Source organism: Marmota flaviventris, chromosome 9 (assembly GCF_047511675.1).
Source record: "Marmota flaviventris isolate mMarFla1 chromosome 9, mMarFla1.hap1, whole genome shotgun sequence".
Classification (NCBI taxonomy): domain Eukaryota; kingdom Metazoa; phylum Chordata; class Mammalia; order Rodentia; family Sciuridae; genus Marmota; species Marmota flaviventris.
The window spans coordinates 95,337,393-95,365,131 of NC_092506.1; the positions used below are offsets into that span (position 1 = coordinate 95,337,393).

The window sequence follows — 27,739 nt, forward strand, 5'->3', positions numbered from 1 at the left end:
TTCAGTCCAGGCCTAGGCTTATTACCTGTTTTCACCAGTGGCCCTAAATCTATTCATTATTGTGATGACTTATAATTTTATATTCATAATTATTTCTGTATAATACCTATTGGCATTCTGAAAATTTCTAACATTTTTTTACTGTTCTTGTTGGACAATGCCCAGTATTCCCTTCGGCTGTAAAGTAATGTTATCTTTGCCTGCATTGTTTTTTGGCGGGATTGGGGGGGGGGGGCGCTGGGGAGGAAGTGCGGGACAGTGCGGAGTGGTCTTGGTTAACTGCAGGTTGTTTTACTTATCTTTCTGCCACACGTTCTGCTTTCGAACTGATCACTTCTGCCTGGCAACTCTAAAACGCTGAGAAGCTTCCAGGTTAACTCAAAACTGACCGGTGGGTGAACTCTGCGAGCTCCAGCCCGGCCCGGAGGAGAGACCGCCCCGGAGGCGTGGACACGGGCGGGGCCGAGCGGGCTCGCCGCACCTAGGGCTTTATAGGTCACGGGCTAGTCGCGCGGAGTCTACGGCAGGCGGCCGCAGAGAGCAGATTGTGCCCAGACGCTCCGCCCCCCGCCGCGGCCCTCGGGCGTCCTTCCGCCCAGCTCGCCGAGCCTTCACCTCCGCGCCGCTGGGGCGGCCTGCGTCCATCCAGCAGCTAGCGACCGTGGGCCATGGCCGCCGCGGGGAGTTCCCGGCTCCTGCGTATCGCCTCCGCAGCCCTGGGTGGCTCGGCCCGCCGCCCACTGCTCCTCGCCGGACCCCATGCGGGGGCCAGCGGCCTGCTGGGGAAGCCGGGGCCGGGCCTGGGCGGCGGCGCGCGGGCAAGCCGGCCGCTGAGCGTGTCGGCGCGGAGCAGGTGAGGCGCGGGCGGACATTGGGGTCCCGGCTGGGGGCTGCGCTCCGTAGGCCGCATTTCGCGATGCCGGGGCCTCGCCTGGCGCCTGCGTGCGGGGTCCTTCCAGGGACACCCGTCCCTCGCTCCGCCTCCTCCCGAGCCCTGTGGGCCGCTCAGTCCTGAAAGTGGTTGGTGTCGCCTCCTTCTGCCCTCAAACGAAATTCCTCCTCTAACCACCCAGGTCTGGGGGGAAATGGGGATCTGGGACCCCCAGTTTTCTTTTCCAGCTCTTCCTGTGTCTGGGGAGAAACTAGCAACTTGCCACTGCTGGTTCCTATAGTGGTTTGGAATCACGGTAACCTTTGCCCTGAACTGGCAGTGACCTTCATAGTGGTAAGGGAACAAATACGGGTGCTGGGAACATAAGGGAATAATTATATAAAATGGGCCCACTGTGCTGTCTTCCCACATGCTGTTTTTTCCAAGAAGCAATTTGCCTGCAGCCTAAGTGGACAGGATATGTCGCCTTCCTCATCTAACTACCTGGTATCAGCAGGAGAAATGCAGACTTGAAATAATGTCCCTGAGAGGAACCCAAGTTACTGTGAGGTGGGAGACTTTTGTGACCCTTTTCATGACCCAGATCCTGGAACTCAGGGAGATAAGGATAATTCCGTCTAACCATAAAACCTGTAAGAATTTTTGATTAAGAATCTAATTTAGAATCCATCAGGCTGGGCCAAAGTGATCTAGAGTTGTGGCAGTGGGGACGTGAAAGTCTGAAGTCATCCTGCTCTTGGTCAAAAGTGAAGATGTGGACCTGGGCTGGACCCTTTAGAAACTCCTCTGGGATCCGCAATAAAATTGGAGTGCAGGAGAGCCATCCTGTTCCTCTCCTGAGAGGACCCACTCTTGGCCTTGAGAGTATCCTCCTTTCCCATCCCATCTAATAAACTCATACCTGTTACTCTGAAGGACCTGTCTGAAATCTTTTTGTCTTGATCTCAAGAATTGGGGTTTGGGGGGGGGGGGGGCTTCTGTGCTCAGTTTTCTGGAAGGTTCCAGCCCTTTAACAATGGGAAATTCTGATCTGACCTGCCAGTGGTCCTTTCTCCTGTGGTAGGAACAATCCTCAATTATGTGAGATAATACAGGTGATGAAGGTAGTCTTGTGCCTGGCAGATACTGAGAGGTCAGTGGATGCCTTGTGTTAGCAGCAGCAGCAGCAGCTGCTGCTGCTGCTGCTTCTTAGGCTGATAGTGTTGAGGATTTTGTGTTAAATGTTGAAAAAGATCTGAAAAAATTTCCCAAAACATTGGAATTTTTTATTCTTGGGATTTTTTGGGAGGGTAATAGAGATTGAACCTAGGGGCACTTAACCACTGTACTATCTCCCCAGCTCTTTAAAAATTTATTTTGAGACAGTTTCTTGCTAATTTGCTTAGAGCCCTGCTTAACTAAGTTGCCTCAAACTTGCCAAACAGCTCAGGCTCCTGAGCTGCTGGGATTAGAGGCATGTGCCACCATGCCTGGCATCATGTTTGTTTTTCAAAATCATGCCTTAGGTTACTGGAAATAAAATTCAGTCAACTTCAGGTTGTAGCAGTATGGTGGAGATTTTTATATGTTCCTCACCCTAGGGTGTAGTGTGGTAGGAGGCAAGAACTGGATAGAGAGGATATGGGATTTGTATGCTATCTTTTCCAGTTTCTTCTTGAGAAGGCACCTGAGAAGAGAGTATGGGACTGATGCATCTTATCCCCATGAACCTGTTTTGAGGTGCATGCTCACTGAATTTTTTTGTTTCATGAACTGTGAGTGAGATCATGGAGAAGACAAGTTGGATGGATTTGTCCCTATTTCTTCTTACATACCTTTGACATTCTGTGTGGGTGCTCTCTTGGATGCATTCTTGAAAACTTGGGTATAAATTAGGACATATTGAACGTATCTATGTAACTAGCATTTAAGTGAACATGAGTGTTGTTTTCTTAATGGGAATTATCTTCCCCACCTTTATTATTTGGATTTGAATGTTGTATTTCCTATCATAGACTTTGGAAGTATAACTGGGTTTTCCAGTTCTCATTCCAGATCTGTGCTATTTGTTTCTGCTTAACTACGTGTGGCTATTGGAAGTGTAAGGTAAAGTTATATAAAATTAAAGACGCAGTCCACCAATTACACTAGCCACATTTAAATACTCAGTTCTGCATGTGACTAACAGCTGCCTTGTTGGACATTGCAGGTATAGAACATCTGTGTTATTGCACAATGTTCAATTGGATAGATCCATTCTAGAAGCTGTAGTTATGAGTTTGAAGTTTAACATTTAGATAATTTTGTCAGAATTAAAAAAACCCAACAACTTAACTTTTATTGTAAAACATCCTGACACACAATTTGGAATGATTTAGATTGTAAAGGGTTTTCACATATATTACTTCATTTGACTGTTAAGACAATCCTATTAGGTAGGAAGAGGTAGATAAACGGTAACAAAATTACACATTAAGTAGTCAGCAAAACCAGGCAGGACTAGAACTCAAGAAGTTTTTGTTTGGTTTTCGAGCACCATAATGGCTGATTTTTTTTGTTGTTGTTATAGTAGGGATCAGGATTGAAACCATGGCATCATACCTGCAAGGCAAACATTTGATCACCAAGCTACAATCCTAGTCTTTCTATAGTTAGTGAGTTATCTGGGAGAGTTATGGTGACTGTGTAAGTAGGAACCCTAGACTGGGTCCTTTTTCTGGGCTAGTGTGCCCGGATACAGTATATCGTGGAAATGTGGTCATAAGCAACTGCAGCTTTCTCTTTTAGTAGGAGGCTGCCAAGAACTGTAGCACAGCAAACACACAAATGTATGCTATGGTCAAGCAGAATACAAGATAAAAGTAAATGGTAAAGTTGAGTAAAGGGTAACAAGTGAAGAAAATAGTTTGTAGTGATGATGGATTAATTGGTGATGATAGAAGATTTAAGGGGCTATATTTGTTTCTCAGTGCACGAAATCTCATCCTTTTGAGGACCAGCTAAAAGCTTTTATTAGTTCTTCGAACTGGAAGAAGAACATCTAAAAAAATCCATCAATGCTAATCTTTGACAGTGAACAGATAAAAATTAATTTGGGTAAAGTACATGGGTTTACTATTTTAAGGAACACAGGATTTTCACAGACTTAATTTCTTAAAATCATTTTAATTCTTTAGTTTGCAGCTTGGTGAAGTTATTTTATCCCTTGTTTACTCATAAACAAGTGACTTCCTATGATGACCTAATGAATGTCAGAACCAGGACTAGAATCTCCACCTTTTGAATCTTAGGTGCCATATTCTTTGGACAGAAGAATTACCTTTCCTTTCTACTTTGCACTTCCTCTCCTTTACTGAACTGATTAATATCCTCACTTAACTTTTGTTTTAATAGGACTATATGCTTTTGGTACATAACAGCAGGTCATGTTCTTAGCAGTAAAAAGGCTTTGATTTTAAAGATTATCAATCACTGTTTGTTGGGTTCTATTATGTTAGATATTTTGTGTTTGTTTTCAGAACTATATAAGAAGCCAGGTGCAGTAGTGCATGCCTGTAATTCTAATAGTTTAGGAGGCTGAGACAGGAGGATCGTGAGATCAGAGCCAGCCTCAGCGACGGTGAGGCGCCAAGCAACTCAGTGAGACCCTGTCTCTAAATAAAATACAAAATAGTAAATAAAATACAAAATAGAGCTTGGGATGGATGTGGCTCAGTAGTTGAGGGTCCCTGAGTTCAGTACCTGGTACCAAAAAAAAAAAAAAACAACCTGTATAAGATAAATGTTATCCTGATTTTATAGAAATGGGGGCTGTTGTAAGAGATTTTTAATTCTTTTGTTATAAACTTAGCTTTAACGTATACCAGAACAGCAACATATACCAGAACAGCAATCCTAAAACCTCTGGTTTTCGGTAATTTCAAAAAATGATGGAATTCTTTCTATAGTTTCTATTATGGCTTTAGCTACCAGACATTTGTTCATATCAAATCTCTAAAGTTTTATCCTGGGCCCAGACCCATATTACCATCTGGCTTTGGAACATTTTCATCTAGTTTTTCCATTATTGAATGAAATAAGTTTAAACTTGAACTAATTTCCATCTTCCCTAAAAACTCCTCTCTTCACCCTAAACTGTATCACCCATTTGCCCATACCAGAAATCTGAACATTATTTCCTCACTGTCTCCCAGTTTATGGCATATAAATATTCTCCAAAATCTTTAGTAGTATCTCCTGAATAGCTCTTCTGCATCCATGCTTGGTCTGTGCCCTTCTAAAACCCTCCACAGCATTCTCCCTGCCTCTGGAAAATCTTTATTCTCAGCCACTTTACCTTGGGAAAAAAAGGCAATTGTCTAGATTAAAATCATGATTAATGTTTGAAAGTAGGTTTTTCCTTTTATTCAGTGCTGAAAATTGTACCCAGGGCCTCCCTGGTGCTAGGCAAGCACTCTACCACTTGAGGCACACCCCAGCAAGAACACTTGTTTTTAGTAATTTAATTATTGTTACAAAAAGAAGTGGGAGGACACAGGTCCTTTTGTGGGACACACACACACACACAGACACAGACACACACACAATCATAATTAATAGAATCTTTTTTTCAGTGTTAGGGAGGACCTTATTCAGTTACTGGGGCTTCATTTGCCTCATTTGTGAAATGAGATAATTAGATTTGATAATTTTCAGCTCTGAAATTATTTAATTCTGGCTTATATTAAAATTTTATTTGATAGACTATTACCATCTGTTGCTAGTAGTGAAAATTATAACTTATTAAGTCAAAATACATCTTTTCAATTGTGATGTAAAAGGTAAAATGGTAATGGTGGAGGATAAGGAGCTAATCGCTACTATAATTTGCCAAATTTTGTAGTGGCGTTGATAAGAAGGAAAAGAAATTTAAGTCAGCTTGCTGATAGATAATATAGTAAAATGTGAAAGGATATATTTATCTTTCAAAGATTCAAGCAAGTAAATAATTAAAAACCTTTTGTAGTTCTATTGATTTTTGGGTATACAGAGTCAACCCAAATGAAATGCTCAGATACTCAAAAAACTCTGAAACTGTTGTTTCTCGACTGCAATCTCTTCTCTGCTTCTGTGGCATTTATTCTATCAGGCATCTGGATAGTGATCACACTACTGAGAGCAAATTTTTTTTTTTTTTTTTTTTTTAAAAGCTCATCACAAACCTAGTCTTGTCTTCCAGGAGCACATTCATTGAGTTAGTTGTTTTTTTTTTTTTTTTTTTTTTGGTACTGGGGATTGAACCAGGGCACTTTACTGCTTAACTACATTTCAGATCTTTTTATTTTTTGAGGTAGGGTCTTGCTAAGTTGCTAAGGCTGGCCTTAAATTTGCGATCCTCTTCACACAGCCTCCTGAGTCACTGGGATTAAAGGTTTGTGCCATCCTGTTAGACCAAATTAAACTTTGGAAAGGAAAGAAAATACTGTAAAAGAGCGTATTCCTATAACGTGCACATGCTTTATTTCTTTGAATTTACAGATTAAAATGATTATTTGAAGTTGTATTTTGAAATTACTAAGAACATTGAACAACTGCTTTCTTTTCCAGCTCAGAAGATAAGATAACAGTCCACTTTATAAACAATGATGGTGTAACATTAACAACCAAAGGAAAAGTTGGTGACTCTCTTCTAGATGTTGTGGTTGAAAATAATCTAGATATTGATGGTTTTGGTAAGTATGGAACATTTCTTTAAATTCATAAATGGAACTATTGAATAGGGTTCCACTTTTTTCTTTGATGAATTTTCACCTGTAGCTTATGACATAAAATATTAAGATTTAGGAGGTGCTAATATTGTGTTTTCATTATAGAGAATGGAGTGATACTGTTTTTTTAATTCTTTGGAAAGAATTTAAATAGCCACATGGCCAGAAATCTACTGTGACCTTATCACCTTACTGTTTATCTGTGTGATGTGAAGCTGAGAATAGGGAGTGGAATTTAAAGGTTGGAGATAATATCATTATTAGGTGTCTTTCAATATCATGTCACAGAAGCATATTTAAATAGTTTTGATTTATGATAAGTGTCAACTCACTTTCCTAGGAAGGGTAACTTATCCTAAAAAGTGTTATTTACAGAGTTTTCATTTCTGTACTTCTGACATATTCCTTAACCACATGTATGAAGCCCATGTTTCAGCAGCTGCCATTTTACAGGTCCTCAAGCCTATTGATTCTCAGGATCAGTTTTGCTCAAGTACCATCTCTGTCTGGAATGGTCATTCTCAAAAGAGTGTTCTCTTGACTGTTGCCACCCACATCACCTTGGAAAAATGTAGATTCTCAGGTCTACTCCAGATTTACTGAGTCAGAATGTTAGAAATATTTCTTGATCTTTGACAGAAATGGGTAACCATGCTGCTGTGTGCATTGGAACTTTTGAATATTGTGTAGCTGGAAAAAATTTAAATCTGAATACTAATAACTTAGAACAGTGTTAATTAAACTTTCATTTGGTGAATGGTATGGTGCTGAAATACACTCCCAGATCAGTAACTTTGGGAGGGAAGTTAAACATAATTTCATACGAGAAAGAAGGCTAAACAATTATGTTGACATTCTGTGCCATTAATTAAGGAGTAGATACTAATAGGGAAAGAGCTTAGAAAAATTGCTTTGAAGTAGGAATGTTTTTAAGTTCACAGAAATCTCTTGAATAAGGATAATGGCAAGCAGCACTGATGATGTAGTTATAGACAGGCACTCAGATACATACCTCAATCTGCAATGGCTGATGTTTTTATTTGCTAGAATATGCATCTGTACTCCTGCCTGCCTTTCTTTGCATTTACTTCTATGAGAAATTTAATCTCAACTTGAGTTTTGAATTATATAAAGATTTTAGGACTAGCATTCTTTAAACATATTTTTCTATTGTGTAGGTATGCCATGATTTATTTACTCTGTTGTCTTCTCTAGAAATTTAGGTGTCTTTCAATTTTTAAGTATTATAAATAACATTAATGAGAGCGTCCTAAGAAGTTCTTTTCTATGTGTTTTGTAATTTTCTTGCAATAAATTCCTGGGGATGGAATTGCCTAGAAAAAGGTTGTTTTATAAATTGTGTGCTCAAATTATTTGCCTGTTTATCTGAAGGGTATTTATTCTTATTGGTTATCAAAAGATTGTTAAGTATACTACTTAACAAAATAATCACGAAGATGAAAATTTATTTTAAACATTTATTTAAATGGCTTTCAATCTCTTTCACATGAAGCTAAATCTTTTTCAAAATAAAGTAAAATACCTTATTTGGATAGGTAATTATCACAAGCTGATTTATGTTAATTTCTTCTAAATTAAAACAAGTGTTTGGCAACTTTAATATTTAGATATCTTTTTAATTTTTGGAAAATACTTTTTCCTTCATCATTTGTGACTATACATTGTAGTACAGTGTTTTTCAAACTGCCAGTAGTGACCATTATTGGGTCATGAGATTAATTTAGTGGCTTCCAACTAGCATTTCAAAGGAAAAAGAAGAGAACCTATAAAACACACCATCCTTTGCAAGGGTGTTTGTTATATCTTTATGAAATATTGTTTTGGTATTTTACAGAGTATTTTTGTACTGGGTCATGATCTAAAATAGAATTCATGCTATGAATCATAGTCAAAAATACATATATTTTTGAAAGCTACTTATTGGCATGGTTAAGAGTAGAGCCCTGGCTTGTGTTTTATCAGCTGTGTGACCTTTGGTTAGGCACCCAACCTCTTTATACCTTGTGTTCTCATCCGTAAGATGGAAGATAATATTAATATCTACCTCATATATTTCTGTAAAGATCAAATGAGTCAATCCAAGTAAGTGCTAAATAAATATTAGCTGTTATTGTTAACATAGATATTATTACAGATTCATTGTGGCAATTAAAAAAAAAACATTAAAAAAGAAATTGAAAGTTCCCATAATCACATCACAGAGATAAGCACTAAAGTATTTTCTTTCAATATCCCAGAAATATAGAAAATTTAATGCCAACACACTCTTTAGAGGGTTGATTAAAAATTCTGCTGGTGTCATAGAATTCACATATTGAGACTTAGAAGCTTTAAAGATCAAGGACTCTAGTATGTTTGGAAATTTGGTATGTATATGTAAGCTTGAAATTCACAAGAAATAGGTCTAAGACTCCTTTTTAGAATAAAGATAAAAGAAACAAAATCAAGACGTCTGGAACGTTATTTTTTATAAAGAAGAGGCAATTATGACATCACCAAAGGGCAATTATGACATTATAATAATAATTTAGGAATTATTTCATTAATTCCTAAAGCTGAGTATAGAAGACCTTCTAAATATTGCCCTTGTCATAAGTTATAGTCAACAGATGAACAACAAACTCCACATGTGACTGACCAAATCCGTAGTCTACAGCTTTTCCCTGTGTAACCTCAACCATTCTATGACCTTTAATCCCAATAAACTCTTAAATTTACATCTTTCTCCCTCTGAGCCTTGGTCTTACAGATCCAACTCCCTACTTTACATCTCTTCTTGGAACTCTAAAGGTATTTTAAACTCGATATATTTAAACAGATTTTGATCCTGCATGCCTGCCCTCTTCAGCATCTCTCATCTCATTGATGAGTACCACCCAGCTGCTCAAGCCTGAAACTGGGAGCATCTTTTATGCTTTTGCTATATCCAGCCCATCAGCACCTCTTGTCAATTGTGCCTCCAAGATGTGTCTCCAATATGTACTGTTGACTCCATCCCTATGGTTGTCATTTGGGGCTGGCCAGTCATTGCATACCTGAAGCTGCTAACCTGCTTCTACACTTGAGCCCAGAAGCCAGGGTGATTTATCATGACACAGATATGTCAGTCTCCTGATTAAACCCAGGAGTGACTTCCCTTCCTCTTAGATCAAATCCATATTTCTTACCCTAACCTACAAGTCTCTGCATTACCTGCTCCATCCACTATTCTTCCTCTCTCCCATTTCTCATTCTTTCTCTTACTTTGGTCACACTGGCTTCTTATCTAGAGCTTGAACTTACCTGAAATTTCTGCTTTTGAGACTTTGTACATACTTTACCCTCTGTTGGGATGCATCTTCTCTCCCATCCCAAAATTGCCTCTTTGCTGCTTCTCATCAAGTCTCAGTTTGTATACTTCTTTACATCATATAAGGGCAAATAATCAATTACTATTATTATGAGAAATGCTATGGAAGACACGAGCAGATTGCTGCAATAGAGGATAATGGGTTCAGATAACAAAAGGAAACCCTTGTTCGCCCAGCCACCTAATCCTTAGTGGGGTTTCTCTTGTTACCCTGAACCAGTTATGAACTCATTTGTAAATTACTCAGTCTGTAGCATTCTGTCATAGCATCATGAAATGGACTAAGATAGTGGTGTTTATAACTCTCTCCTCTTTACCCCACTCATCTGCCTTAGACTATCCTTTTCTAGCATTTATCACAATCCGGTAATTTACATTTCTTTGTGTATCTTGTGTATTTGTATCTCTCTCCCAGTAAACTCTGATGAGGGATAAAACCATTCCCATTGTATTCCTTACCAGATATGAAGTAATGAGTGAATAAATTTTAAAAAATGACAGTTGTAAATTTTGTAAACAACCCAGATTCATGAACATTTTTATTGCCGACATATTATAGATCTTCTAAATTGTGCATTGTTTTCAGAGTGTATTGCAATATTCTGTCACCAGGGGGCAGTTGCACATCTGGGATTGAATTTACTTAGCTTATTATCTCTTTTTCTTCTATGCTAGTTCTTTCCTTCCCATGTTTGTTTTAATATAAACAATTTAAATTGGAAGATCCCGATAGTATTTATAAATTTTATAAATTTATTTATTTATAAAATTTTATTTATTTATAAAATTTATAAATTTTATTTTATTCCTATCATACTTATTAATGTATTTCTGACTATGCTAGACCAATCTTTAGAAATTCGATTTTATGTCTATAGGTAATTTTGTATTTTTAATATATAATATTCTCATGCAGCTGTCTACTAGATTCCTATTTAGGAATGGGGTTAGGTGTGAAGGGGTTAGGTGTGGGGGTGAACAATCTGTCTTATTAGCATCATAACAAATATACAAAATGACCTTAATATAAGATGGACATATGCAAAACTATCTTTTACTGTTGGAGAGCAATCAAATTACATGAAAGGAAATGAGCAATAGTTTGTAATTATCTAACTTTTTCTAAGAAATAATTTATGACAAGAATTTGTGAAGATTTGATCAAAACCTTAGTATCATTATTCCTGTTTTCAAAAGAAAAAAATTTGATTCAGGAGAGGTTTTATTAATCACCATCTTTGAAATTAGTAACCATGCCTTACTCATCTTAGGGTAATTATAAATTATGCAGGTTTGAAGTTGTATAGATTAACCATATTAAGATTCTTACCCTTCAGCAAAATTATAAGTATTATGAAACCAAAACTATAGTCACAAGCCCTGTAATTTTGAGGTGGCAGGCCAGGTGAATTGTACATTTTACATTTATTACTGTGACTAAAGTGGTACTGCTTTAGGTTGAAAACATATCTGCCATTCTTTGTCAGCATTATGTGAACCACGCAGTTTACAGACATCTGAATGTCATCCTCAGCACCACATACAAATAAACATATTGTGTCCGCCGAAAATTAAAAAATAAATCTTAAAATTCTCTCTCTCTCTCTCCCTCCTTCCCTCCCTCCCTCCCTCCCTCAAAAAAAAAAAAAAATGACAAAAAGCTATTAAGAAAACCAAAAACCTTCATGATAGGTGTCATTATTAATTTAGAAGAAAAAGCTTCAGAATGTTAATGCAGCAACAGAAAAGCAGAACCAAAGTGTGTAAACCTTTAAGTTAAAAACCAAGCAAGTACGGTGGATAAAATGTTGACCCCTGAAACTAATATCAATGTAGCTGTAATGTGTCCCTAAATCAGATTATCCTCTGTGCTAAGGTACCAACCATTTTTTATTACTGTTTTTAGTTGACAAATCATAGTTGTAAAAATTTGTGGGGTACAATGTGATGTTTGTTTTATATATATATATATATATATACAACGTGGAATTGCTAATTAATATATCCTTCACTTTATTTTCTGTAGTAAGATTTCTGAAATTTATTCAGCAATTTTGAAATATATATTATTTCTACCTGTAATCACCATGCTGTGCAGTAGATCTCAAATATTATTCCTTCTGTGTAACTGAAACCTTGTACCTTTTGAACGTGATCAGATTTCCTCTCCCCCTTCCCTTCCTCTGGTAATTACTATTCTTCAAAGTTTTAAGCATTTTTGATTATTTGAAAGGTAGGCAAAGCAATGTTAGATGTTTTATGTCAAATGTTTCTTCTACCTAAGTGTATTTAAAATAAAAAATGTCTGAGGATTGTAGATTTCTGGACTATAACACCCAGTTTTCTATGTTACATTTTGTTTCATTGAGAAACTTTGACATATGAGATTTGTACAGTTTTAGGCAAGGGTGTCTATTCTTGCTACTCTTATTTAACATCATATTGAAAGTCTTAGTGTACTAAGGCCAAAGAAAGAAAGAAAACTTTAAAGACACGCAGATTGAAAAAGAGATGAAAAAAGAACAGAAAAAGACATAACTATTTTTTTCCCTTCAGTAGCCACTTGTTCTATTTTAGATTCTCTTTATACCCAGATCTTTATCTTATTTAAATGCTTTTTTCAGAAACATGTTTCTATGATCTCTGAAATTCTTCCTTTAAAAAAAAATAAAACACAGGTCAAATCTCAACACAAACTCGAAAAACGCTACTCAGATTATTGTCTTATTGTGGAGTTTTGCTTGAGTGAATATTTCTTCCACTAAGTGCTATCCATGGGGTCTTGTAAATCTTTGCTACAGATCTCATGCTGTAGTGATACTTGTAACACAGTCTGACAATTGTGAGTCTCTAGTTTAGGGTTAGCCCTTTTACACAGGCTAAGTTGATTTTATTGTCTCAGTTTTCTTCCTAGTACAAAGTATTCTAGTAAGTTTCTTCATAGTACAAAGAATAAGAAAAATGTAATCTGTTGATGATAACCTTTTGTGGTAGGAAAAAACTTTGAAAGGAACCATAAGAGAAGGAGGGATCATGAATGTGCATTTGTTTAAAGAATAATTATGGCATTAAAATGTACGATAGGAGCTTAGCATGTAAGAATCAAAAGTTAAACTCCTATATACAATTTTTGTAAAATTTTTATTAGGATACTCTTCAGCTCTGAGTTTGGCAGCTTATGCAAGGTGTGGAAACAATTGACAAGTTTCCTGAGAAGGGCAATGAATATTATTAGACAGTAAAAATAAGAACTGTAAGAGAAGGTTAAAAGAATCTAGACTTCCTAGAGCAGAGAGAGTAGAGGAATGTATGAAGACCTGGAATGGGAATGGTTACTTTTCATTTCAGCTGGCTAGGTGGTTAAAAAAAGAAAAAGGAATGTACTAAATTTTTCAGGAGGGATTTATTGGTATTTGAATCCTTTCTCTATTCTAAGATGATTGAAACCACATTGTATGCACGTTCTTCTTCCCTGGGCTTTTCTAACATCACACATTTTTTATTCTTCACTTCCTCAGCCATTTCTTTTGGACTTGCCTTCTCTATGAACAGTCTCTCCTTTCTGCTTCTTTCTTTTCTCTCTCCTTCCTCTCCCCTATTGGTGAAATCTCATGGCTTTTGCTTCTATGTTGTTCATCTCAAATCTATCTAAAATAAAGTATGTTCTGTCATTTTCCTGCTTAAAATCAGCTTCTATAACCTGCAGCAGATGTTTAAAACTATCACTGTTCCTAGGGCTGAATCAGGGAGAAGAGGGCCAGAAAGACAGGTGTATGTACCCCCCTTGCAGGTATCACTTCCGAGGCAATACATTGTGAAAGACTGACCTGAGCATGTAAAAAAGTTACCCACTCAGTGTATCAGGAAATGATATAGAGAATAATGGATTTACAGGGCAAGTTCAAGCTCCTTATATGGAGACCCTCTGTCTCTGAAGCCCTTACACATTTCCTTTCCTGACTGGGATTGTGAATTTCATTTTCCTTGCAATTCCCTTTTTCTTTTTAGTACTTTGGATTGAACCTAGGAGCACTTTACAGTGAGCTATGTCCCCAGTCCTTTTTTTAAAAATTTGTTTATTTATTCTAATTTGTTATACATGACAGCAGAATGCATTTCAATTCATAGTACACATATTGAGCACATTTTTTTGTCTCTGGTGTACACAAAGAAGAGTCACACCATTCGTATATTCATACATGTACTTAGGGTAATAATGTCCTTTACATTCCACCATCTTTCTTACCTCCATCCCCCCTCCCTTCCCTTCCTTCCCCTTTGCCCCATCTAAAGTTCCTCCACTCCTTCCATGCTCTCCCCCCACCATCCCCATTATGGAGCAGCATCCACTATCAGAGAAAACATTTGGCATTTGGATTTTTGGGGTTGGCTTACTTCACTTAGCTTGATATTTTCCAGCTCCATCCATTTACCTGCAAATGTCATGATTTTATTCTTTTTTAATGCTGAGTAATATTCCATTGTGTATATATACCACATTTTTTAAATCCATTCATCTATTGAAGGGCATCTAGGTTGCTTCCACAATTTAGCTATTGTGAATTGTACTGCTGTAAACATTGATGTAGCTGCATCACTGTAGCATGCTGTTTTTTAAGTCCTTTGGGTATAAACCGAAGAGTGGGATAGCTGGGTCAAGTGGTGGTTCCATTTCAGGTTTTCCAAGGAATCACCATACTGCTTTCTATATTGGTTGTACCAATTTGCAGTTCTACCAGTAATGTATGACAGTGCCTTTTCCCCCCACATCCTCTCCAACACTTACAGTTATTTGTATTCTTAATAACTGCCATTCTGACTGGAGTGAGATGAAATCGTAGAGTAGTTTGGTTTTCTCTAATTGCTAGAGATGTTGAACATTTTTTTCATATATTTGTTGATTGTTTGTATATTGTGTTCTGAGAAGTATCTGTTCAGTTCCTTGGTCCATTTATTGGTTGGGTTATTTGTTTTTTTGGTGTTAAGATTTTTGAGTTCTTTATATATCCTAGAGATTAGTGCTTTGTCTGATGTGCGTGTGGTAAAAATTTGCTCCCATTCTGTAGGCTCTCTGTTAACTTCACTGATTATGTCTTTTGCTGAGAAGCAGCTTTTCATTTTGAATTCATCCCATTTATTGATTCCTGATTTTATTTCTTGTGCTTACCTATGCTATAGGAATCTTGTTAAGGGAGTTGGGGCCTAATCTGACATGATGAAGATTTGGGCTTACTTTTTCTCCTGTTAGGCACGGGGACTCTGGTTTTATTCCTAGGTCCTTGATTCACTTTGAGTTGAGTTTTATGCATGGTGAGAGATAGGGGCTTAATTTCATTTTGCTGCATATGGATTTCTAGTTTTCCCAGCACCATTTGTTGAAGAGACTATCTTTTCTCCAATATATGTTTTTGGCACCTTTGTCTAATATGAGAATGTGTCCTCCATTCTGTACCATTGGTCAACAAGTCTATTTTGGTGCCAATAATGCTGTTTTTGTTCTAATTGCTCTGTAGTAGAGTTTAAGTTCTGGTATATTAATGCCACCAGCTTCACTCTTCCTGCTAAGGATTGCTTTAGCTATTCTGGGTCTCTTATTTTTCCAGATGAATTTCATGATTGCTTTTTCTATTTCTATGAGGAATGTCATTGGAATTTTGATTGGAACTGCCTTAGATCTGTGTAGTGCTTTTGGTAGTATGGTCATTTTGACAATAGTAATTCTGCCTATCCAAGAACAAGGGAGATCTTTCCATCTTTCCAACTTCTAAGGTCTTTAATTTCTTTCTTTAGTGCTTTGTAGTTTTCATTGTAGAGGTCTTTCACTCTTTTGTTAAGTTGATTCCCAAGTATTTTATTTTAATTTTTTGAGGCTATTGTAAATGGGGTAGTTTTTCTAGTTTCCCTTTCTGAGGAGTTGTCACTAATGTACAGAAATGCCTTTGATTTATGGGTGTTGATTTTATATCCTGCTACTTTGCTGAATTCATTTATTAGTTCTAGAAGTTTTCTGGTGGAATTTTTTGGATCCTATAGGTATAGAATCATGTCATCAGTAAATAGTGATAGTTTGAGTTCTTCTTTTCCTATCTGTATTCCTTTAATTTCTTTTGTTTGTCTAATTGCTCTGGCTAGAGTTTCAAGAACTATGTTAAATAGAAGTGGTGAAAGAGGGCATCCCTGTCTTGTTCCAGTGTTTAGAGAGAACGCTTTCAATTTTTCTCCATTTAGAATGATGTTGGCCTGGGGCTTAGCATGATAGCTTTTACAATGTTGAGATATGTTCTTGTTATACCTAGTTTTTTTTGGTATTTTGAACATGAAGGGGTACTATATTTTTTCTAATGCTTTTTCTGCATCTATTAATATGATCATCTGATTCTTATCTTTAAGTCTATTGATGTGATAAATTACATTTATTGATTTCTGTATGTTGAACCAACCTTGCATCCCTGGGATAAACCCCGCTTGATCATAGTGCACTATCTTTTTGATATGTTTTTGTATTTGATTTGCCAGAATTTTATTGAGAATTTTTGCATCTCTGTTCATTAGAGACACTAAAGTTTTCTTTCTTTGATGTTTTGGTATCAGGGTGATATTGGCCTTATAGAATGAGTTTGGAAGTGTTCCCTTTTTTTCAATTTCATGAAATGATTTGAGGAGTATTAATATTAGTCCTTCTTTGAAAGTCTTGTAGAACTCAGCTGTATATCCATCTGGTCTTGGGCTTTTCTTGGTTGATAGGCTTCTGTTGGTGTCTTCTATTTCATTGCTCGAAATTGATCTGTTGAACTTGTATCCTGATTCATTTTGGGCAAATCATATGACCATAGAAATCTGTTGATCCCTTCGAGATTTTCTATTTTACTAGAGTACAAATTTTCAAAATAATTTCTGATTATCTTCTGTATTTCTATAGTGTCTGTTGTGATGTTTCCTTTTCATCTCGTATGTTATTGATTTTGAGTTTTCTCTCTCCTTCTCTTCATTAGCATAGCTAAGGGTCTGTCAATTTTATTTATTCCTTCAAAGAACCAACTTTTTGTTTTGTCAATTATTTCAATTGTTTCAATTTTATTGATTTTAGCTCTGATTTTAATTATTTCTTCTGCTGCTTTTGGTGTTGATTTGTTCTTCTTTTTCTAGGGCTTTGAGTTGTAATGTTAAGTCATTTATTTGTTGACTTTTTCTTCTTTTAAGGAATGAACTCCATGCAATGAACTTTTCTCTTAGTACTGCCTTCATCATGTCCCAGATTTTGATGTTTTTTCAGTGTTTTCATTTACCGCTAGAATATTTTAATCTCCTCTTTGATGTCTTTTGTAACCCATTGTTCATTCAATAGCATATTATTTAGTTTCCAGGTATTTGAGTAGCTTCTAGTTTTTATTTTATCATTGATTTCTAATCTCATTTCATTATGATCTAATAGAATGCAGAGTAGTGTCTCTACTTTTTTGTATTTGCTAAGAGTTGCTTTGTGGCATATGGTCCATTTTAAAGAGAATCCATGTGCTGCTGAGAAGAAAGTATATTCACTTGTTGATGGATGAAATATTCCATATATATCTGTTAAGTCTAAGTTATTAATTGTATTACTGAGTTCTATAGTTTCTTTGTTTAGCTTTCATTTGAAAGATCTATCCATTGGTGAAATAGTTCTGTTAAAGTCACCCAGAATTATTGTATTGTGGTCTATTTGACTCTTGAACTTGAGAAGAGTTTGTTTGATGAATGTAGATGTTCCATTGTTTGTCATATATATATTTATAATTGTTAAGTCTTGTTGGTGGATGGTTCCCTTAAGCAGTATGAAATATATCCCTTTTAATTAACTTTGGCTTGAAGTCTACTTTATGAGGGCTATGTTTTTTTCTAACCTTTCACCCTCAGTCTATGGATGTATTTTCCTATGAGATGAGTCTCTTGAAGGCAGCATACTGTTAGGTCTTTTTATTAAATCCAGTCTGCCAGTCTATGTCTTTTGATTGGTGAGTTTAGGGCATTAAACATTCAGGGTTATTATTGAGATATGATTTGTATTCCTGGCCATTTTTAAAAAATTTTTGGTATTTAACTTGACTTGGTTTCTTCTTTGATTGGTTTTTCCTTTGGTGTATTATCTCCCTTTGCTGATTTTCATTGTTGTTTTTCAACACCTCTTCTTGGAATATTTTGCTGAGGATATTCTGTAGTGAAGGCTTTCTAGTAATAAATTCTTTTAACTATGGAAAGTTTTTATTTTATCATCAAATCTAAAGCTTAATTTTGCTGGATATAGTATTCTTGGTTGGTATCCATTTTCTTTCAGAGCTTGGTATATGTTGTTCCAGGATTTTCTAGCTTTCAGGGTCTGAGTTGAAAAATCCGAAGATTTCCTAATTGGTTTCCTCCCTATATGTTATCTGATTCCTTTCTCTTGTGGCTTTTAAAATTCTGTATGCTAGGCATTTTAATGTGTCTTGGGGTGGACCTGTTGTGACTTTGTACATTTGGTGTCCTGTAAGACTCTAGTATTTGATATTCCAATTCATTCTTCATGTTTGGAAAATTTTCTGATATTATTTCATTGAATAGATTGTTCATTCCTTTGATTTGGAACCCTATGCCTTCTTCTATCCCAATAACTCCTAAATTTGGTCTTTTTATGTTATCCCATAATTGTTGAATGTTCTGCTCATGGTTTCTTACCATTTTAAGTGTGTGGTCAACATTCTTTTTAAGGTTATATATTTTGTCTTTATTGACTGATGTTCTGTCTTCCAAATAATGTAATCTGTTTTTGGCTTTCTCTATTGAGTTTTTAATTTGGTTTACTGTTTCTTTCATTTCAAGGATTTCTGTTTGGTTTTTTGTCAGAATCTCTGTCTCCCTACTGGAGTAATTTTTTGCTTTCTGTGTTTGCTTATGTAGCTGTTTATTGAAATGATCTTTAGCTGCCTATATTTTCTCTTATATCATCCTTTAATTCACAGAACATTTTAATTATGTACATTCTGAACTCCTTCTCTGTCATTTCTTCTGTTTTTCTGACCATGAATTCTAATAATGTAATCTCTTGGTTTGTTTGGGACACTTTCTTCCCTTGTTTTTTCATGTTGTTCGTGTGTTTTCCCTTCTAGCACTGTGGATCTGAGGCATTAGAGCTTTTACCCTATAGGCTTATAGTGTCCCTGCAGGTTCCAATACCTCACCTTTAGGGGGTAGAACAATATTAACAGATCCCAATCAAACAATATACAGCCTTAAACCAAATAGCTGTTATTAAGACGTTTATGGTTTTGTCACAATATATAGCAATGGTGAGTTCAGTTATTATCTACACTATTAATAGTTAGTTTGCAAAAGGGTCTACAGTTTCTGATTGTGGATAAAGAGAGAACCAGGGATGGGGTGTAGGATGAGATGTTGAGGGGATAGGAAGTGAGGATATAGAATTATTAGATCTTAGGAAACGTGAAAGAAGAATCTAAAGAAGTTGGTTAGTAGCAGGAGAAGAGAGAGAAAGTGATTTTGGGGAAACACAAATAAGTGGGAAGACAATAGAGAGAGTACAAAAAACCAAATATTCAGAAACATGAAATATGTAAAAATAGGAGATAAAAGGATATACGACATAACTGTAATATACTATTCAGACATCTCAATCCTCAGTAGCCTAGTTCATGGAAAGTACTTGGTTTCACAAATGTTGGGGATGTTTTAAGGCAGAAGAAGAGAGAGAGAGAAAAAAGAGAAAAAAAAAATCTCGAAGAAAGATAACAAGAATTGTTTTTGTTGGAGATCAGTATCTTTCCTGCTTTGCTTCTCATCCAAATAGGTGGGTTTGTCTGTTGTTTGCTGGTATCTTCACCCTCAGCATGGTGAAGATTATTAGGGTGGGAGAGTTGGTCTTGGAGATGGAGCTCCTGGAGGTGGGATATAGCACTTGCATTCCCCGATGGGAGACTGTACCCAAAGGATCTCCTTTGGGGCCCACCCGTGTGATGTGAGCGCTGGTCTTATCTCCTTATATCGCCTGTAGACCTCACAATTCCTGGTCTCTAATTTAGTCTCTAAACTGTATCTCACCCCCTCCCTTTCTACTTCCCAGTCAGAAATCTCTCTGGAGGTCTTGTGGGCTGTGCACTGGGGGCTAAGCACCTGCCGACAGGTGTTTTGTATTGGGCAGTTCAGGGCCAGGCTTTGTAAGCTATGGACTGGCTATGCGTAGCTGCAAGCATTGTGCCAGGTTAGCTGCTGCAGGGGAGAGGAGGGAGTTGGGGACTATAGGTACCTTGATATTTCTTCTAAGCCCCAGCCAAAAACAGATTGCCCAACTAAAACTCAATAGAGAGAGCCAAAAACAGATTACCCAACTAAAGGTGGTGACAAAGGTGTCCTAAGATGGAGGCGGCTGCTTTCAGAGATGGGGTGTCAGGTCGGGTGGGGCCAGGCAGTGGCATTGGGCGATGTGTTCAAAGATGCAGCTCTGTGGCATGCAGTGTTGTGGCTGGTGGCTGTCTCTAGATCTTGTGCAGTGTCCCCAGGTGCAGGCTACCATCTGTAGGGGGCTGTAGCAGTGGTTGCAGTGCCCTAAGATGGAGGTAACGGGGGAGCCCCGCTTTAGTAGATGGGGGTCCATGCTGGAGTGGTGGCTGGAGGTTCTTTGTGTGGGCATTGGCGGGGTGTCCTGCATGGGAGCAGCAGCTGGGATTCCTGCGAGGGTGTTGATGCGGATGGTCCTGATGGCTGCTGGAGGGAGGTCCTGTGTGGGTGAGTGGCTGGGAGTCCTGCACTGACTCTGAGGCCTGGAGACCTGCACAGGCATGGTCGCCATTATTCCTGCATAGAAGCAGCTGTTCGGGGTTCTTTAATAAGTCACCCAGAAACAATATTCCCACTACTTGAATCCCAGGTCCTGGAATGACACAGAATGCAGCCTCCCTCTAGCCCACCATCTTGGATCCCCCTCATCCCAGTCCTTTTTATTTTTTATTTTGAGACAGGTTCTCACCAAGTTGCTGAGGGTCTTGCTAAGTTGCTGAGGCTAGCCTTGAATTTAGGATTTTCCTCCCTTGGCCTCCTGAGTCACTGAGATTACAGGCATGTGCCATAGCACCTGGTTTCTCTGTTGTATGTGGAATGGAAGAAATGTTCTTAACATGTATTTAAAAGCAAGCCTACTCTTAAAATGACTTATTTGATTCTGTCCTGATTGTGATGGGAGACTGAGAAGGAAGACCATTTAACCTTATTTAGCTTCAGGTTTGACTGCTTTCTTTATAAATTGGGTTGTGCTCTCGAGGAAAAGTAAATAGCTTACGTGCTGTTATATAAACTATTGCTGTATATGTTTTAATATGTATACATTTTTATATGTATACATGTCCCAGCTCAAAACTGTAAGCTCTTTAGTACTGGATCTATATAGTCTCATGTTTTCCTTTTTAGCATCTTGTCCAGAGCCTTTGTGAAATACTGTATGAGTGATTTCAAAATGTGGGGTGGGAGATGATGGTGGAGGGTAATCCCTAATTCATTACTATTCTGAAAATAATTTAGTATTATAACACTGATTCTAAAATTCAGAAATATTTAAATGTTGGAAGCCAGGTTTAGATTGTATAATGTCGAGGATGGGTATGTTCAGTGATTGCTGCTTTTTCAGGTGCTTGTGAGGGAACCTTGGCTTGTTCTACTTGTCACCTCATCTTTGAAGATCACATATATGAGAAGTTAGAAGCAATCACTGATGAGGAGAATGACATGCTTGATCTGGCTTATGGGCTCACAGACAGGTAAGCCTGAAGAGTTCTTCATTTGTACTCATAATTTGGGATGATCCACATGCTGTCACTTTGTTTATTGAAGATCACATCTGAGTTCTCCCAGCTTAGGGAACAGTCACAAGTTTTATGTACTAAATATGTGGCATTTCTCTTTCACTGTCCCATAGTTAACACTTATACAAAACTTTCCCCTTAACAAAAGTAAAAAAATTTAAAAAATTGGAAGAATTGTAAGTTTTAGATCCTAATATATCTTCTTTAGTCTATTTTTTACTGCAGGAATTAATATTTGTCACAGTTTAGCAGGATGGAATTAAGCATAATGCTTTGTATAGTGTTTTTGAAGGATAGATTTGATAATTGAACAAAATTTTACCTATTTGAGAGAGCAGAAATTTTGAAGAAACAATATATAACAATATATAAGAAACAATATATAGTTATATAATTATATAATATATAATTATATAACAATATATAATTATGTTAAGATGATTATCTCTTTTTCTAAATGTATATTAATTAGAACTTATTAATTAATAGGTAGAGTTATTCTTAAATGTAATATTTACAGTAGTAGGTGACATCGAGTGATACCTTATTATTATTATTTTTAATTATCTAGTTTTGGTTGAAGTTAAGGTTGCTAGTTGATTTACTTATTCAAGGGGAAAGATAAGAAATTGATTTACTTATTCAAGGGGAAAATAATTAAATAATTGTTATTTGATTAAGGTGGGCTTTGTTTAACTGTAATTTGGTAACTCGAATGAAAAATAATTTTTGAAACAATTACAAGCAATTGTAATAATAATTGTTGGAGTCTGTAAACAAGTCAAAATAACACCTGGCATTTTGCCAGGGGAATGTTAAAGTTCGTAAACAAGTCTGGATGGTGCCTGGCAAAATGCCAGAGGGAGTGGTTTGAAAAGTAACAAAAGCGAGCCATTAAGTGTGGAGATTTCTTATTGGTTCAGTGCTGTATCGAGTTTATGCTAATTAGATAAGCTGTGTGGAATGTATAAATACTGCTCCTGTCCTGCAATAAACGGCTTCCACTCCTGCTGTATCAACATACACAAGTTATTCGTCACACCCCCGTTAGTTTGCTGCAGCCGGACTGCGGCAAATAATTTTATTAATTTCATGTGGAATTTGTAGCTACAATTTTGTTAAACACTTGAACATAAACTATCATTTAGTGCACACAAAGTTTTTAGGTCATTTGTGTTTATTCAGACATGTTGAATCATTTTATTTTTTTTGCTTTCATAGTACATTTCCCTCTTAATAGAGGTGAGACTGATAACCCTGAAAGAAAGACTGGGGACATAGTATCTCTTTAGACACCAAAGCACAGCAGGTGTGGCTGCCATCTACCTGTCCCTCTCATCTCTCTTCAGGCCACATTCTTTACCAACACTTCCTTTCCTTTTTTTCCCTAAAGAATAACAGAATACATCTAGTGACTGTATTAGTTTCATTCTGATAATTGTGTCTTTTTTTTAAAAAAATTGGTTCTTTTTAATTATACCTAACAGTAGAATTCATTTTGACATAATTATAAAAAATAGAATATATCTTGTTCGAATTCAGTCCCCAGTACCTCTTATTCCCCTTCCCTTCAGCTATAGCTAACTGCTTGTCCTTTTATTCAGAAAAGAATTTGTATGTGCATGTAATACATAATATTCTAAGTGAAAAGAAAAAGCAAATAAGGGGAATAGGAAAAGTTACATCTAGAAGAGGTACAGGTTGTAAAAAGATATAAAAAGGACTATATTAAATGTAAACCAACCACAAGCAATAATAAGATTTCCAGGTGTTAGAATAAGATAACAGAGAGCAAAGAAGAGATTTTAATGTTTCATGTCTGTTATGCTTAAGAACATGGAATTTTAGTAGAGATATTTTGTGAAGAATGAATATGATGTGTTTTATGCAGCATTTACACAGCTCTCTGGCATACTGGAATAAAATCAAAGCTAGTAACCCACATGTAACTATTTTTAGGGTACCATACATTCCAAAACAAAGAAATAGGGAAAAATCAGCCTTTGAGTTTATATCCTTAGTTTGAAGTTAAGTGCTACGTAAATATACCACCATCATTAACAATGTCTGTTATCAGCGTATTAGCCCTTTTTGTGGATAGACCTCCTGTGGGTTCTTGCTTGCTGGTTACCTGTTTCCTTTCTTACATAGTACAGGAGCCAGGTCTTATTTTGTCATTGTCTCCAGTACCTAACAATAGGGAATTCTTAAATGTTTGTGAAATTAAATACATGGATAGAGAGATTAAGGAATTATCTGTGAATATACATTTGACAATTGTCATTACTCCCTACTTTCACTTTCCATGGATAATTTACATAGAGGCCTCAGATTTCTTACATGTAGGATGAAGATAATGATAGCACCTACCTCATAGGTTGTTCTTTGGAGTTAATGAATAAACTCTTAGAATGGTTCCTGGTGGCATTCATTAAATGGTAGTTGTTAGTATTATATCTAATTGATACCAACTTATATGTTGAGTACTTACTGTAATGCCTAGGCACTTAATGAAGATTATTCCCACTTTTCAGGCTTAGACAGTATTCTCAGCATTTTATAGGTAAGAAGCAGATTTAGTTATTGTAGATTTGCACAAGGCTGCCAACTAGTGGGTGGCAGAGCTCTGATTTGAATTCAGTTATGTTGGGCCCCAGAGCCCTTGGACTTTCGCTATTTCAAGCTACTTCTCTGAATTGAAAACCAACCTTAGAAGTAGGGTTAACAACCTGTGTGTACTTTCACTGTCAGGGAAACAGGGCAGGAGTGACAGATAAAGTATCTTTCAGATTTACATGAATGTCAGGATTTTGTGGGATTTACAATATGGGATGCCTTGCTGTCTGTCTCCTTCTCTAGAAGTATGAGACACTGTCTGCACTGAGTAGATATTAGAGCCAGAGATCTTTAAGGAGGTAGAAGTTGTGGGAGAATGAGCAATGGCCACAGTGCACCACTGCTTTGTCTTTTAGAACAAGACAGATCTCTTTGTGCAGCCTGTGTCCCCACAGCATATTTGTTCTCTCACTAACTTTACTGTAATCTCCTCTGCTTCATAACTGTGTCATTTATTACATTAGTAGTTTCTGAGAGAGTAGCACTAACATACAGCTTTTTGTAAACATCAGGAGTAACTAATAGTCTTTAAGGCCCACCACAGTCAGTATGGTTTTAATTATCTGGGAATTGATAAACAGTTTGCTGACTTTGCTAAAAACCTCTTGTTATTAGCAAATAATAGGTTTGCTAATAACCTCATGTTCTCTTGTCCACTATTGTACCATTTCAATGTTTGGCTGCTCTTTCACCAAAAAACAAAATAATAATAATAGTTCTGGAGAGTTAATTAGTAAGTGATAAAAACTAAAGGCTAAAATGAAGCTTTGGCAAACCAGGATTTTTTGTGTTTCATATTTGTGTTCTGTTACCCTCTAATTGATGAGGCTGGTTATTATCTGTTTTGATCTAATGAAAATTTAAAAGGTTGCCACGTGTGATGTTATACAACTTTAATCCCAGTGATTTGGGAGGATGAGATTGGAGGATTACAAGTTTCAGGGCAGCCTGGGAAACTTGGGCAACTTAGAGAGATCCTCAGCAACTTAGTAAGACCCTCTCTCAAAATAATAATAATAATAATAATAATAATAATAATAATAATAATAATAATAGAAGAAGAAGAAGAAGAAGAAGAAGAACTGAGGTTGTAGCTCAGTGGGAAAGCACTCCTGCATTCAATTCCCAGTAACAAAAAGAAAGAAAATTTAGAAGGTTACTTAATTTCCTGTGTTGGGTAAGAAAACATAAAAACATGCTAAACAACTGCACTGACATATACTTAATAAACATACCTATCCCTTTTCTGTACAGATCACGGTTGGGCTGCCAAATCTGTTTGACCAAATCTATGGACAATATGACTGTTCGAGTACCTGAGGCTGTGGCTGATGCCAGACAATCTATTGATGTGGGCAAGAATTCCTAAAACTACCATAAGAAGAAATATTTTTGTGAAATTTTACCTATTTTTATAATTTTTAACATAATTAAATGAGAACATGGTTGAATGGGTTTATTCTTATGACTAGCTTTACCGTTTTACTTCACCTTGTATAACTACTGAATTTTGTAGTATTAAACATGCGATTTTTACATTGGTTATAAAAATATTAGTCAAATATTAGAAAACAGCTGAGAATGATGAAAATCTTACATAGTTTACCTTATTTGTGATTAGCGACTTAAGCAAAATGTTACTACATAATCTTATGTCTGCTTATTTAGAAGGCAGGTTAAGAAAAGCTATGGCTATGATTACCCCTGCTTGATGTGGGTGAAGGCAGAGATCTAAAATGGCTTGTCCAGGATGATATGACTAACTAGGAAATTTGTACTGGAACCTGCATCTTATTATTTTAAGTTAGTTTTATGTTCAGATTGATACTGGAGAAATTATGAACATCTTACTTTTAGCACTAATTAAATGTAAATGTGTGTGAAAGAATATTTAGTGAATTGCTTAATTTCCAAGATAGCTATTAACTTTATAAATAAATATTTCAAAATTTTATTCAATGAGAAATGTTTAGTATTCAGTTAGACATTATGACACTGTCAAGTTGATGTCTGTTCTGACTAAACCATCTTTTCTATTTCAAGCAAAACAAACTGTCTTAGCAATCTTTCGAAAATAATGTTAATTTATAGGTTGATTCTTAGAATGGAAATCTTGTGAATTAGCCCCTGAGCCAGAGGACATAAGCAGGCTGCTGCATCCCACTGCCCAGGGGGCGCCATTCTTCTCACTTCAACGTCTGCAGCCTGGGTAGCATAGCATATGCTACAGTCCCAGAAATGAAGGAATATCTTACCAATTATATATGGAAGATATTTGTATCCTTATCTTTGCTATAAATAAATTCATTAAAGGTAATAAATGGGTAAAGTGTGCTCTTTGGATATATAATAAAAACATCAACTAACGTGGCTAATCATGAGGAAGAGCAGAACAAATTACTAAGAAAAACAGCAAGTTATAAGACTGTCAAGTGAGTTTCAAGTACTTAAATGCAGTTTGTTAATTTATGTAAATATTGGTCAACTATAATACTTGACATACAACATTATTATGTTTGTTAGGGATGCAGAGATGAACAAGACAAGAATGCCTTCAGGGAACTCTATTAGGAAATATAAAATGTGTATATATACATATAATTTGCTTGAACCAAACTGATCAATTTGCCAAATGGTATTGTAAACTAATTTATATAGAAAAGTGATTGGGAAGAACTTGAGGCATCTTATGTTCATTTAGTGTTTAATGACTGTTGAGTACTTTCTGTATAGAATGCTATACTTTTAAGTACTTCAAAGCAATTTTTTTGTCTTAATTAGCTTCATTATTCTTGTATTTTATATAGATCACCTGAACTCTCCAGGTGATCTATTTTAATGATAATATTCAGCCAAAATATTCTAAAATTTAGAATTTGAATTATCAGATTTCAAAATAGAAAAGTTCAAATTAATGTAGTTTAATTGTATTACGTAAATAAGACTAAATTTATTAAATGGAGAATACATTCTATAATTGGTTTGTATAAGGGTTATTTTTCCAGTTTGAAAAAAAATTCTATATTTGATACAAATGCATTCCACATAACATTGGTTTATCTATTTCTACGAAACACATTATCCTTACACTTGGTGGCTAAACACAACAATTATCATTTGTTATTTCAGATAGTTTCTGTGGGTGAGGAATTCAGAGCACAGGACAAACTTGGCTTATCTCTGCACCATAGTATCTGGTGCCCAAGTGAGAAGACTCTTCAGTCTAGGTGCTGCAGTCTTATCCCTCATATGACTGACAGGTGTCAGCCGGGGAATCTTGCAGGGCCTACTGAGTGAAACACCCATGGGT

At 36.4% G+C, this 27,739-nt stretch overlaps 1 protein-coding gene across 1 annotated transcript; it reads left to right on the plus strand.

The window, feature by feature from the left end:
* The first annotated feature begins 518 nt into the window (after positions 1-518).
* Fdx1 (ferredoxin 1) lies at positions 519-26,750 on the plus strand. The gene is made up of 4 exons (XM_027930782.2): positions 519-853; positions 6,458-6,582; positions 21,639-21,768; positions 25,684-26,750. Exons 1-4 carry the CDS (start codon positions 669-671, stop codon positions 25,796-25,798), a joined length of 555 nt encoding a protein of 184 aa, XP_027786583.1. The 5' UTR covers positions 519-668; the 3' UTR covers positions 25,799-26,750.
* Positions 26,751-27,739: the final 989 nt, after the last annotated feature.

Bases quoted from the DNA above. Each gene is read 5' to 3' on its own strand.
- Fdx1 (XM_027930782.2), top strand. From the start codon at position 669: ATGGCCGCCGCGGGGAGTTCCCGGCTCCTGCGTATCGCCTCCGCAGCC. The intron at 6,583-21,638 runs GTAAGTATGGAA...CTGCTTTTTCAG, and splicing joins TCTAGATATTGATGGTTTTG to GTGCTTGTGAGGGAACCTTG. The intron at 21,769-25,683 runs GTAAGCCTGAAG...TTTTCTGTACAG, and splicing joins GCTTATGGGCTCACAGACAG to ATCACGGTTGGGCTGCCAAA.